At 43.6% G+C, this 13,907-nt stretch overlaps 1 protein-coding gene across 2 annotated transcripts in view; it reads right to left on the bottom strand.

The window, feature by feature from the left end:
- The window catches only part of F8 (coagulation factor VIII), a 154,900-nt gene extending 142,425 nt beyond the window's left edge, over nt 1-12,475 (bottom strand). For both annotated transcript variants that reach the window (XM_051968894.1, XM_051968893.1), the window contains exon 1: nt 12,154-12,475. In XM_051968894.1, coding sequence (XP_051824854.1) covers nt 12,154-12,308 — 155 coding nt within the window. In that variant the 5' untranslated portion in view covers nt 12,309-12,475. The remainder of the gene's footprint in view (nt 1-12,153) is intronic.
- Nucleotides 12,476-13,907: the final 1,432 nt, after the last annotated feature.

Here is a 13,907-nt window from a genome sequence, read left to right on the forward strand (position 1 = left end):
AAGAACCTAGAAACCAGATCCGTCAAAGAGCCAACTGTATTCAGAGAGACAACTATGGAGACAATGTGGATCAAAACATGGAATTTTCTTCTTTGCTGTTGTTTGCTTGTCTTTTTCTTCTTTGTGTTTTTCCCCCTTTTGATTTGATTTTCCTTGCACAGAATGATGAAGATGGAAATGTGTTTAGAAAAATTGCACATGTTTAACTTCCATTGCTTGCCATCTGAGGGGGCAAGGGAGGGAGGGAGAAACATTTGGAACACAAGGTTTTGCAAAGGTGAATGTTGAAAACTACCTTTACATGTGTTTAAAAAATTAAAATACTATTAAATAAAAAGAATCCAGACCCATGTCAAGAGGCTTGAGATCTTTGTTGGGAAAATAATGGCATCTTTGTCTTTACTAACCAATAACTAACATTGAGCATGTTCTTGATCATTTCTAAACATGTTATTCTGAGAAGGCTTCCTCGGGCTGGGCCAGACACCACCAAGGAGCTCAAGGACAAGATGCAGGGGAAGAAGCATGGGGTGGGGGGCCTGCTAGGTAAGCAGGACACTGAATGGGTTGGTTGGGGCCTGAAAAAGGAGAGAAAAAACTCACCAGAAGTCCCAGCCCCTCCACCCTGGCCTTTTACGTCCACTCATTTCCCTGAAACAATACTGTAAGCCCAGCAGTAACAAAGCAATTTCTTTTTTCTGGGCCTTGGAGCCAAAAGTCAGTATCTTGTATTTTCCTGAACAGCGCGTGTTTCCAGTAAATGGAAAGACATGCTGATAACAAAGTGTTTACTTTGGAAACAAGGGCAGATTAATGTATTTTCTTCTTTGTGAAACTATGTTATCAGAAAAGAAATTCAAGGCCCTTCCTCCTTGTGTATCAACTGGACTCCTAGACCAAGACACAGTGTTCTTTGATTAGAGTGAGGGACTTGAACAGAAAATGATGTCATTACAGCCCTGGAGCTCTTCGCCTGTGGCCTGGCAAGGCCTGTTACACTGAAGCAGAGACTTCTACTCTGGAACAGAAGGCATTGCTCGCAAGTCCTTCCTGACCACAGTCCAAATTTGCCCCTCGGCCATTTCGCCCACCTTCCCCTCCTGGTTCTGTCCTCTAGGGCTAAAGTGAACAAGCGGGACCCCTTCTCCACAAACAGGATAGCTCTTCTTGAATGATTTCCCCTGAGACTTCTCATCTCCAGCTTAATCATTACTTAGTCCCTTCAAATTAGTCTTTGAATGGCAGAGACCATGCCTAAAATGGGGTGTCCCCAACTGGACCCCATACTGTAGATGAAGTCTGAACAGGTAGAATGTTAGGAAGCTTGTCGAAACCCCAGACCGTAGGAAGCCGTGCTCTCTAGACACTCTGGCCTTCGGCCAATAAAGACAAATAGACATATCATGGAAGTTGGCAGGCAGTCCGAGCAGGGTTATATACATCGGTCCCTAATTGTAGTCAGCTAAAAGAAAAATAGACAAATCGGAAGAGAAAGAGAGCAGGATCAAGTGAGGATTGAGGCAGGACAAAAAAGATCGAATTTTGGGAGTTGGGCCAAGTGAAGGCCACCTTTCTGGAACCTCGGGACCCAGCTCCCCAACTATGGCCTCACCATGGAGAACAGGATTTGCTGGCATTCAAAATGGAGGCATCCGTTAAAAAGTCCTGTTGGAAAGTATCTCTAAATGTTTTCTCTTGTCCATTCTGCCTTTGGCAGCTGCCAGTCTTACCCATCTCTAACTCTGCTTCTGATGGGAGGGAAAGAACAACAAAGAAAGAACAGAACAAAGGGATAGAAAGGGAATGGGGTGGGAAGGGAGAAAGGTAAAGAAAAGGAAGGAGAGAGAAGGTAAAGAAGGAAGAAAGGGGAAAGGAACCAAGAAGAAAGAATGGAAGGAAAATCCGAGGGATGGAGAGATATAGGTGGACCCCAGAGCTGGAAGGAAAACCAAACACTATCCAGCTCAGCCTGCACCCAGTGCTACAAGTCCTTGGCACGTGTGGTAGTCATGAACCAAACAACAACATATCCTCTCATCACTACAATACTTGGAAATTTTTTTCCCACAAGTGTTGGAAGTTTCTGATACAGGATGGAATTAGGCTTAAGTTGTAGAAAGTTTTCAAGCATCTGTTTCTTTCCTGTCCCCGAAAGCCCCTTTGACTTCCATAGTCCGCAAGTTGCCCGACCGGTGTTCTCAGGCCACCTGTTTCCCAATGCCAGAAAGTCACAGTATGAATCCATGAGCTCACGTGCCTATAGGGCTGGGGAATGGACTGGGTTCTCTCCCACCCATCAACCCAGACTTGAGGAAACCAAGGGACACCGCTGTCAAGTCTGCCCGAGCCTTCTAGGACAAGGAAGCACTTAATCTCAATGTTGCCTTCATCACTCTGAGACAAAGGAGGCCATTAATTGTCCTCAGTGAGTCTCACTGGTAATACTGTGTAGTAGAAGTCCCTCCAAAACTTGCTGGACAAAGAGTTAGTAATTATTTCTTGTAGCTCTTATAAAGAACAATGGCCCAACGTGGAAGGAATCCTGCTCAGAGCTGCAGCCTTCATGGCCAGAGCATTTCTATCTGGGACCATCTGTACGGCCAGGGCCAAAGACTTTGCCTCTGTTTCTTTTTGTTCCTTTCTTAGATTCGTAGATTTAGAAGCGGAAGAAACATCATTTTAAGAACCAGGGAGGTTCCACCTCACGCCTCCCAGATTGATTAAGATGACAGGAAAAGATAATGATGAATTTTGGAGGGGATATGGGAAAACGGGGCACTAATACACCGTTAGTGGAGATGTGAAGGGATCCAGCCATTCTGGAGAGCAGTTTGGAACCATGCTCAAAGGGCTATCAGACTGTGCAGCCCCTTTGATCCAGCAGTGTTACTCCTGGGCTTATATCCCAAAGAAATCTTAAAGGAGGGAAAGCGACCCACATGTGCAATAATGCTTGTAGCAGCCTTTTTTGTGGTGGCAAGGAACTGGAAACTGAGTGGATGCCTATCAGTTGGAGAATGGCTGAATAAATTGTGGTATATGAATGTTATGGAATATCATTGTTCTGTAAGAAATAATCAGCAGGATGAATACAGAGAGGCCTGGAAAGAGTTATCCGAACTGATGCTGAGAGAAGTGAGCAGAACCAAAAAAAACTTGTGCAAAGTAACAAGAAAATGATGTGATGATAAACTGTGATGGACTTGGTGATTCAAGGAAATTCCAAAAGATTTAAGCTGGAAAATGCCCTACTTATCCAGAGAGAGAACACAGAGACTGAATATAGATCAAAGCACAGGATTTTCACCTTTTGTTTGTTTTGATTTTCTTGTTCTCATGTTTTTTCCCTTTTGATTTGATTTTTCTTGTACAACATGACAAATATGGAGATGTGTTTAAAAGGATTGTATATATTTAAACAAAGAAAGAAAGAAAGAAAATAGGGAAACTCAGACTAAATGAGGTGATATCTTTTGGCCAAAACCATTCGGGTAGTATTGGAGGCAAGATTCCACTTTGAAATTTTTTTCCCACAAGTGTTGGAAGTTTCTGATACAGGATGGAATTAGGCTTAAGTTGTAGAAAGTTTTCAAGCATCTGTTTCTTTCCTGTCCCCGAAAGCCCCTTTGACTTCCATAGTCCGCAAGTTGCCCGACCGGTGTTCTCAGGCCACCTGTTTCCCAATGCCAGAAAGTCACAGTATGAATCCATGAGCTCACGTGCCTATAGGGCTGGGGAATGGACTGGCTTCCTTAGCGTCTGTCTGAGATGGCCAACTCCTCACCTTTGGCCAAGGAAAAACTTCAGGGGCCCTTACCCCCATACACACATGTGCCGAAGGGTGCCTTCTGCTGTAAACTCTGCTGGAGATCCCAGAATTCCACAGGCTTGGAGTGTCTTAGGTGTCAGCCCTTAGGAATGATAAAACAAGGCGACTGCCCTCCAGAGACAGTCACTCCGGCTCTGGGAATATGCACACACACTCACATACTCCCATATTCACTCACATACCCCAAACACAGACTTATGCATCACATACACAGTGTAAGCATTCCAACAGAGCCACGTCTGGGAGGTCGCTTTAGGGCTCCAGCTCACTAAAAAAATGAAGAATTAATGGTAACTTTTTCAAATTAGTGCTAACCCTTAAAAGGCCACCTAATGATGCCTCAGGGTTCTATATGAACCCCCCTCCGCTGGCTGTGGGTGGCCTCCAGATAGGGCAGCAAGGACAAACAAATGGACACAGAAAAGAGCGATCAATAGGATGGGCTGCCAGCGAGGTATCCACATCCAAGGGGCCGGACTCAACTCCTTCCCTACCTTTATCACGCTTCTCCCTCCCAAAGGTTAGAAATAAGTGGAAAGTGATTACAGGGACAGGAAGGGGACAGGCAACGGAGAGATGCTACTTTGCTGGATTCTGTATCATCCCCTGAGTGTGTAGGCACTCTTCGAATGGAATGGGTGCAAGGGATTTTAAGAGATTATGGAATTTTTCTTCTTGTTCTCCAGTAGAAAGAGCATTCATTCCAAAAGGACCTTAACCCCCCCATGGGGGCCACTGCCCCTACTTCCTTAATAAAAGCCTGCGGGTAGGCCATGTGCCTTAGGCTATGTCCATAGCCAAGAACCAATGGGAAGGCTGGAAAAGTAGGCAGAGAAGCTTGAGCTAATTTTGCCGGAGGCACCAGGTCCAGAAAGTTCTTTCTCTTTGCATGAAAAATCTCCCACGTGGCTCTCTGGGCCCACCTGTGGTGGGAAAGGACAAGATGAGCCCAAAGGAATTTCAGGCCGAGTTCCACCTGGTGAATAAGCCATTTCAACATCATTATTTGCACTAGAACAACTCGTCCCAGCGTGGGGTCGTCATCCCACTGAGGCAGGAATACAGAGTCTGTTAGGATAGAACCGGGATAAGGACCAACGGGAATTTTTTCCAAGGGGAAAAAGAGAAATGATTTCAGCTTGCACATGTACTTCCTGTCAGTGACAAAGGAAACTCAGCATCTCCAGTACCAGGGTACTCACTGCCTTATCACACAGCTCATTCCATGAGTAGATGGTTCTCACCGTGAGCAAATGCTTACTCTGAGCCGAAAATCAGCCACCTTTTCCCTCCCACCTGTTGGTCCTAATTCAACCTTCCCAGGTCTCAAGGGATAAGAAGAAGGCCTCGGCTACAGAACTATCAGGTGCCTAATGGAAGCTATCACGTACCTAATGACCACCACGTGGCACTTTCGGCCTGTAAGGAGTACAGTTAACAAGGGAGAGCGAAATGTACTGAGACGACCAAACTCGGCCTCTCTGCATATGTATACATGTGTTCTACAGGATTCATACAGCTTTCATAGTCACAATCCCCCCCCCCATTTAGCAGTATTTTCTTTTTTCCAATGACAAGTAAAGATAGCTTTCGATGTTCATTTTTAAAAGATTTTGCATCCCCAACTTTTACTCCCTCCCCTGTCACTCCTCCCCAGAGGGCAAGCAATCTGATAGAGGTTACACATGTACAATCATATGAAATCTATTCCCACATTAGACATGTAGCGAAAGAAGAATCAGAACAAAAGGAGAAAACCTCGAGAAAGAAAAATGAAAATAGTATACTTCAATCTGCATTCAGACGCCATAGTTCTTAGTCCATCGTGAGTCTTTTGGAATTGTCTTAGGTCATTGTATTGCTGAGAAGAGCTAAGTCCATCGAAGTCCATCAGAGTCGTTACTGTGTACAATATCCCGCTTCTGCTCACTTGTTCTGCTTTTCTGAAACCCACCTGCTCATTATTTCTTACAGAACAATAATAGTATTCCATTCCATTCATTGTTCACCCATTCCCCAGTTAATGGACATGCCCTCAAGTTCCAGTTCTTTGCCACCACAAAGAGAGCTGCTAGAAACATTTTTCTACATGTGGATCTTTTCCCATGATTTATTTTATCCATTTCCATTTTTCTATATTTTTATTCTCAGGACCTAGTAGTCCTGAGAGGTAAAATTGGAGTAGATTCACCTTCCCAAAGTTTAGAACATAATACCAAAATAATGAACAGGCTGATTTCAGAAAAGCTTGGAAAGACTTACGTGAACTGATGCTGAGTGAAGTGAACAGAACCAAGAGAACATTGGACACACTAACAAGCTAATGGAATGATCAATTGTGATCTTGGCAATGTGGCGATTCAAGGCAATTCCAATAGACTTGGGATACAAAATGCCATACTCATCCGGAGACTGAATGCGGATTGAAACATAATATTTTTGCCTTTTGTTTGCTTTTTCTTTCAAATCCAGCCCTCTCTCGGGGCAGCTAGGTGGGGCAGTGGATAGAGCACCAGTCCTGAAGTCAGGAGGACCTGAGTTCAAATTTGATTTCAGACACTTAATATTTTCTAGCTGTGTGACTCTGGGCAAGTCACTTAACCCCAATTGCTGCAGCCAAAAAGAAAAAGAAAAAAAAAAAAAAACCCCAGCCCTCTCACTTACCAGACAAAGAAACTTGTCTAAGGTTACAACGCAGCAGCAGAAGTGGGGATGGAATCTAGGCCTCCTCTCACTGTACCACGCTGCTACATAAACTTGATGAGCCTCAGTTTCCTCATTTGTAAAATAGGGCTAATAATAGCACCACTATTCATGGTTCATGTAAGCATCTGATGAGATCCCGTTAGTAAAGTGCTTTGAAAACTGTTGTTACTTGTCCAGGCAGCCTTTGGTGCTTCGGGAGAACTCTCCATGTTAAGTCTTTCTTGACTTGAAATTGAAAGCTGTCACTCTATCGCATGTTCTCCAACTGGTCCCAAAGAAGCCAAGCAGCAGAAGGCTAAGCAAGCCCTTCTCTGCTGATACATCTTCAGATCCCTGAACTGCTCTCATGTATGGGTCCTTACCCACCCACTCTCTAGTGTTCTCTTTTCCAAAATAAACCCCCCCAGATCCTTCGATCGAGTCTCATTTCCAGCATGTTCTCAAGTCCTTCGGCCATCCTGGATACCATTCTCTGGACCTCTTCAATCATTCTTGAAATATGGTGCCCAGAACTAAACACAATCCCACACATTGATCTGAGCAGAGGGGAAGACGGCAACGGCGATCACCTCCATTCATAGGATGGTAAAAGTTGCGTATTAAAAATGCAATTGAATATCAGACCGTTGAATGGCATCAAGTACTAAGATATTTGGAAATATGTGAATAATGGACCACACAGTCCACCTGATATTAAATACATGCATTCACTTTCAGTGTAACTGGAGATGTTGGGATTTGTCTTTTGATCATTCGTCTTAATCGATGAAATCATTTTGATACTGATTAACAGGAAGGGCTGGGTCTGACCACAGCATTGTTAACAAGATAGAACCAGATAATGCAATGAGAATTCAAACAGGTTTCCAATCAGATATGAAATAAGAGTTCAAAGCAGGGACGCTGGATGCACATACGTTTGCCAGAACTTTTCCATGTGAGAGCAGAAGAGAAGTCCCCAAACAACAAAAATCCGGAAAAGAAAAGGACAGCCTTTGAGTGCCAGGAACATTTTGTCATTTATCTCCCTTAACTCTGAATCTAACTGAAGAGTTGAAAAAGGGCCAACGTGACTGTTGTCAAAGGTTTTTGTAGAATCAGGAAGTTTTGATTTATCAAAGGGCAAGAGAAAAAAATCTTACTTAAGGTTCAGTATGACTCTCCAGAATAGAACAAGGAAGGGCAACGAGAGAATGGAGTACGACCCCACACTCCATTCCACCAAACAAAAAAACAAGAATACTTACACCTACTGAATAGTGAACATCAGGGTATGAACAGGAGTTGGATGCTTGCCAGGCATAGGCCCCAATGATTGCATCAATTAGAACCCAAATAGGGATGGAGGCAGATATTTACATGCTCCCAAGGATGCTGGTGCAGGATCTGATGCAGGAAAGACTTCTTTACAGCTATGGAAAACTAGGCACATTAAAGCATTGTGGGAAGAATTGGGAATTGGTTCAACACTCTGGAAAGCAATTTGAAACTACAGTGAGATACTCCAAAATGGCTATGTCTTTTGATTCAGACTCCAATGCTATGCCTATTCTCCAAGAGGCCAAAAATAGAAAGGATCCATAGAAACCAAAATATTCACAGAAACACGTCTCTCTCCATCACAAGTATATTGGAATTGGCCTGAATCACCTCATTGTTGAAAAGAACCATGTCCGAGGGATGGCTCTTTTCTAAGCTAAACCGCTTTAGTTCCTTACATCATTCTCATGAACATGGTCTTCAGTTCCCTCATCATCCCAGTCCCTCTACTCTTCACATGTTCTCAGTTGTCAGTATCCCTTTTAAAATTCATTGTCTAAATTCTCAGATGAAGAAGTTGAAAGTATTTCTAGCCATATGAGAAGGTGCTCTAAATCACTATTGATCAGAGAAGTGCAAATGAAGACAACTCTGAGATACCACTACACACCTGTCAGATTGGTTAGAATGACTGGGAAAGATAATGCGGAATGTTGGAGGGGATGCGGGAAAACTGGGGCACTGATACATTAATTGGTGGAATTATGAATACATCCAGCCATTCTGGAGAACAATCTGGAACTATGCTCAAAAAGTTATCAAACTGCGCATCCCCTTTGATCCAGCAGTGCTACTACTGGGCTTCTATCCCAAAGAGATTTTACAGAAGGGAAAAGGACCCACATGTGCAAGAATGTGTGTGGCAGCCCTCTTTGTAGTGACCAGAAACTGGAAACTGAGTGGATGCCCATCCACTGGAGAATGGCTGAATAAGTTATGGTATATGAATGCTATGGAATATTATTGTTCAGTAAGAAATGGCCAGCAGGATGATTTCAGAAAGGCCTGGAGAGAATTACAGGAACTGATACTGAGTGAAATGGGCAGGGCCAGGAGATCATTATTTACTTCAACAACAATACTATATGATGATCAATTCTGATGGACATGGCCCTCTTCAACAATGAGAGGAACCAAATCAGTTCCAATAGAGCAGGAATGAACTGAACCAGCTACACCCAGGGAAAGAACTCTGGGAGATGGCTATGAACCACGACATAGAATTCCCAATCCCTCTATTTTTGTCCGCCTGCATTTTGGATTTCCTTCACAGGCTAATAGTATCCTATTTCAAAGTCTGATTCTTTTTGTACAGCAAAATAACTGTTTGGACAGGTATACATATATTGTATTTAACTTATACTTTAACATATTTAACTTATATTGGCCTACCTGCCATCTGGGGGAAGGGGTGGGGGGGAAGGAGGGGAAAAGTTGGAACAAAACGATTTGCAATTGTCAATGCTGAAAAATGACCCATGCATATGTCTTGTAAAGAAAAAGCTATAATCAAAAAATAAGAAAAAAAAAGCTTTTAGTGAGACAATTTGCTGAAAAGGAAAGAACTGTGGATTTAAAATCAGAAGGACTGAATGTGAATTTGAATTATTTTTCTTTATTAGCTGTATGACTGCAGGTACTTGGTGTTTTTGAACCTGGTTTTCTCATCTATAAAATGGGATAGCAATCTCATTTGCATGAAACATCCTGTCATCATATTATCTTGAATCCCAAGGCTGTTATGAGAAAACACTTTGGAAAAAATATAATAAGATAAATGGTAAAAAAAAAAAATAAAATAAAATAAAATTCATTGTCTAGAATCGAGTATCCTAAATAAATCTGGGAAGTTTTGTTTTGTTTTGTTTTTGTGGAATCCTGAGCTAAGAAGAAATGAGACTTGTCAGAGAAACTGAGGATTGTGGCAATGCAAAGCAGAGGGGTGAAAGATGAGCCAAGTGGGTTGATGCAGCAGTGTCACTACTGGGTCTGTATTCCAAAAAGTCCATAAAAGAGGCAAAAGGACCCACGTGTACAAAAGTGTTTGTGCAGCTCTTTTTGTGGTGGCCAGGAACTGAAAATTGAGTGACTATCCACCAGTTGGGGAACGGCTGAATAAGTTGTGGTATATGAATGTTATTGTTCTATAAGAAATGATCGACAGGATGATTTTAGAGAGGTCTGGAGAGACTTACATGAACTATGCTAAGTGAAGTGAACAGAACCAAGAGAACATTGTACACAGCAACAGCGAGATTAAGTGATGATCAAATGGGATGGACTTGGCTCTTCTCAACAACGTAGTGATTCAAGACGATTCTAATGGGATGGAGAATGCCAGGCTCATCCAGGGAGAGAACTAGGAAGACTGAACGTGGATCCAAGTTACCTTTTTGTTTGTATGTTTTCACTCTCTTTTGGTTTTTTCCCTTTTGATCTGATTCTTCTTGTCCAACATGAGAAATATGAAAATATATTTACAAGGATTGTCCGTGTTTAACCCATAGCAGATTACTTGCTGTCGGGGAGGGGAGGAGGTCAAGGAGGGAGGGAAATAAATTTGGAACTCAAAATCTTATAAAAACGAATGTTGGAAACTAATCAACAAACAACCGAAGCAAATAAATAAACGAGCCAAGGGAGACTTAGGGGAGAAGGCCCGAACAGTCCAAAAGATGCACTTGGGAGTGATGGGGCCATTGCAAGAAGTAGTATGCTCTAAATCCCCAGAAAATGGCAGGTTTCTTGAGGGGGGTTCAGGAGAGCCAGCAAGTCACTGGCTTCCTGAGGCTCTGGTTTTCTGGTTTGGAATATATCTGACCACAAACCACCTCTCCTGCTTTCTCTTATACTTCTCAGCTAAAGCAGGCAACTCTCCATCTCAGGCCCTGCCCCCAGAGTCTTGCTCAAACTGTTCCTTCTACCCACCCTAACTCCCTAAAATTCCTTCACCTCCCTTTAAGGCAACGGTTCTTGTTTGTGTTAGAAACCTATGGACCTCCTTATCAGAATGAGATTTTGAAATGCATAAATACAAAATACAGCCGATTACCAAGGAAACAAACTATATTGAAATACAGTTCTCAAAATATTTAAAAAAAAAAAAAAACAAGTTCATAAACCCCAAGTTAAGAAGCCTGGATTAAAACCTTTGGGAGTTAAAATCCAGCCCATAGCTCACAAGCCTTCACACATGCCTCTCCTCCTCCAGAAAGACTTCCCAGATTGACACCTATTCCCAAGATTTCTCCTGTGTTAGCACTTTTTTGTGGTCTCTATCATATTCTTCCCTGGACTGCAGGCACTGATGTACACGAATTTCCTACTCCCAACCCACTGAAAGCCCCCTGAGGACATGTGTGTTTTCTCTCCCTATCACTCACCTTACCCAGAGCAAACACTCAGCAACAGGAACAGAACCAGGAAGAGTCTTAGACCTCAGACCGGAGGGAGCTTGGAAATCTCTGGCTTCAACTCCCTCATTTTACGTGTAAAATTCCTTACGTGTAAGGAAACTGAAGCCCAGAAAAGGGAAGGGACTTGTCCAGGGTCACATGGGTAGGCAGTGACAGAGCCAGGATATGGGCCCAAGGCATCTGGCTTCAAATCCACTGTTCTTTCTACAGTCTCAGAGGGAAGAATATTTCAGGCCCCAGAAGGGGGCAGCTGGAAAGGGCCTCACTGGCTTCCTTAGCCCAGTTCCTATCTGGGATGTGATACACAGGAGTGGGCTAAATGGTGAGAGAAATCCGCTCGGGTAGAATGATGGAGCTGAAATGATTTTCAATTAATGACTAATGACTTTTGATTGCTGCCAGTTCAACAGAATGTGCCAAATATCGGAGGGTTCACAATGCCCTGAGTGCTGGAGTAGAAGCATCACTTCTCTCATCTATGAAAGTTAGAGATTGGGGAGAGATGGGGGGGGGGAAAGGAGCTGGAAAATGGACCGGTCCGAGTTGGCTTTCTGAAGAAAGGGAGCGATAGGTACAATGCCACCGAGCAAACCCTAGACAAATAAGCAGGGAATCATAACCACGAAACCACAATAACCATGACAGTCACCTTCCATTCGATCCTCACTGCAACGAACGCTCTCCCTGAACCTTAGCCAGCTGGGCATTTAGGCAAACACGGAGCCCAGCCAGCGGGGGCATTCTAGGTGGCCGTTTGGCTTTGCGCCACGACCGGCACGAGTGCCAGCCCACCCGTTATTTGAAGCAAGAGTCCTAGCCGGCCTCAGACTGACTCAACCTTTCAAACCCCCAAATAGAAAAGAGCAGACACTAAGACGTTACCCTGGCTCCAGGCTGAGAGCACTGAGCAGCTCACTTCTCCTATAGTCCCAATACAGCTCGACGGCCCCGATATAGTATCTCCGGGTAGCGCAGATACTCTCTTTCAGGAGACACAGGACAGAGCTGGCGAGCAAGAGCTGCGTGGCCTTCTTCATTCTGGGAAAAATGCAAGTCCCAAGTCCCAGGGATGTTATTCTCCCATAAAGTTCTCTTGATGCAACCACAGAAGAGAAAAAGGTTCTGAGATCAGCTTCCAGGATACTCCGGGGGCAGAAGTAGCAGCACCAAAGGGCCTGGAGCGATCCTTTGCCATGAAGAGCGGCTCCCAGAGGAGCTGAAGTAGGAAAAGGAAAAAAAGAGGCAGATACCTCAGTTGCCTGACTGCCTTACGCAAGCACACCAAACCGGAGCCAGAAGAGAGGAAGGAAGAGCTCGTGGGAAAAGGCAGGAAAGACAAGCACAGACCCCACAGTGCTACCGCCAAGTCTCCTGTTCTCGCCTTTCCACGGGACTTCCCGGCACAAGCTCTGGGCTGGTGGACTGCCAGGCAGGGCAAGCTGGCAAAAGAGCACAGCTTGAAAAGGCCCCCCCAGGCGAAGAAAGAGCTGGAGATCAACAGAACGTGACAAGTGACTTATTGCACTGATTTTGTCCATGTAGTGGCTGATGCTGTGAAGCAATCAATCTGTTAAATTCAGTCAAAACCTGGCTCTTTTCAACAAGGAGGACTTGTGTCATCCACATCCAATAGAGACAAAGTAGATCAAAGCACGGTATTTTTATCCTTTGGGGGATAGTTGTTTGTTTGCTTCTTCTTTTTTCTTTTTCCTGTTTTTTTTTCCCTTTCGATTCGATTTTTCTTGTGTAGCACGACGAATATGGAAATAGGTTTAGAAGAATTGCAGATTTTTAACCTGTGTCAGATTGTTTGCTATCTGAGGGGGGAAGGGAGACAGGAGAAAAAATTTGGAACGCAAGATTTTGCAGAGGTGAATGTTGAAAACTATCTTTGCATGTATTTGGAGAAATAAACTACTATTCCCCAAAATGGGCACACTAACAAAAATAAGTAAATAAATTCAGTCAAAAGTCAACCTCCCCGGGGTAGCTAGGTGGGTGCAGTGCATAGAGCACCAGCTCTGAAGTCAGGAGGACCTGAGTTCAAATCTGACCTCCGACATCTAACATCCTAACAAAACACCCATTGTGACCCTGGGCAAGTCGCTTAATCCCAATTACCTCAGGAAAAAAAAAGTCAACCTCCCCAATTTGGAACACAAGGTTTTGCAAAGGTGAATGTTGAAAACTATCTTTACATGTATTTGGAGAAATGAAATACTATTCCAAAAAATGGGCACACTAACAAAAATAAGTAAGTGAATTCAATCAAAAGTCAACCTCCCCAATTTGGAACACAAGGTTTTCCAAGGGAGAATGTTGAAAACTATCTAGGCATATGTTTTGAAAATAAAAAGGTTCCAAAAAAAGTTAACCTCCCAAATGTATAGCTGAGGCAGGGGAGCCATTGAAAAGTCGCCATGGTGTAAAAAAGGGAAAGAGCATTCTGCATTGAAATTAGGGTTCAAATAAAAGTCAAACAGAGCATGCAGTAGAACTCAAAGTCAGGTGCCACTCTAATAATAATAAAGAGCTATTTCAGGGGAGGTATTATTATTACCCCCCATTTTATCATTGAGGACACTGAAACGATCAGATTTGCTCAGGGCCTCGGGTCTTCCTGACTCCAGGCCCGG

This window comes from Antechinus flavipes, chromosome X (assembly GCF_016432865.1).
Source record: "Antechinus flavipes isolate AdamAnt ecotype Samford, QLD, Australia chromosome X, AdamAnt_v2, whole genome shotgun sequence".
Taxonomy (NCBI): domain Eukaryota; kingdom Metazoa; phylum Chordata; class Mammalia; order Dasyuromorphia; family Dasyuridae; genus Antechinus; species Antechinus flavipes.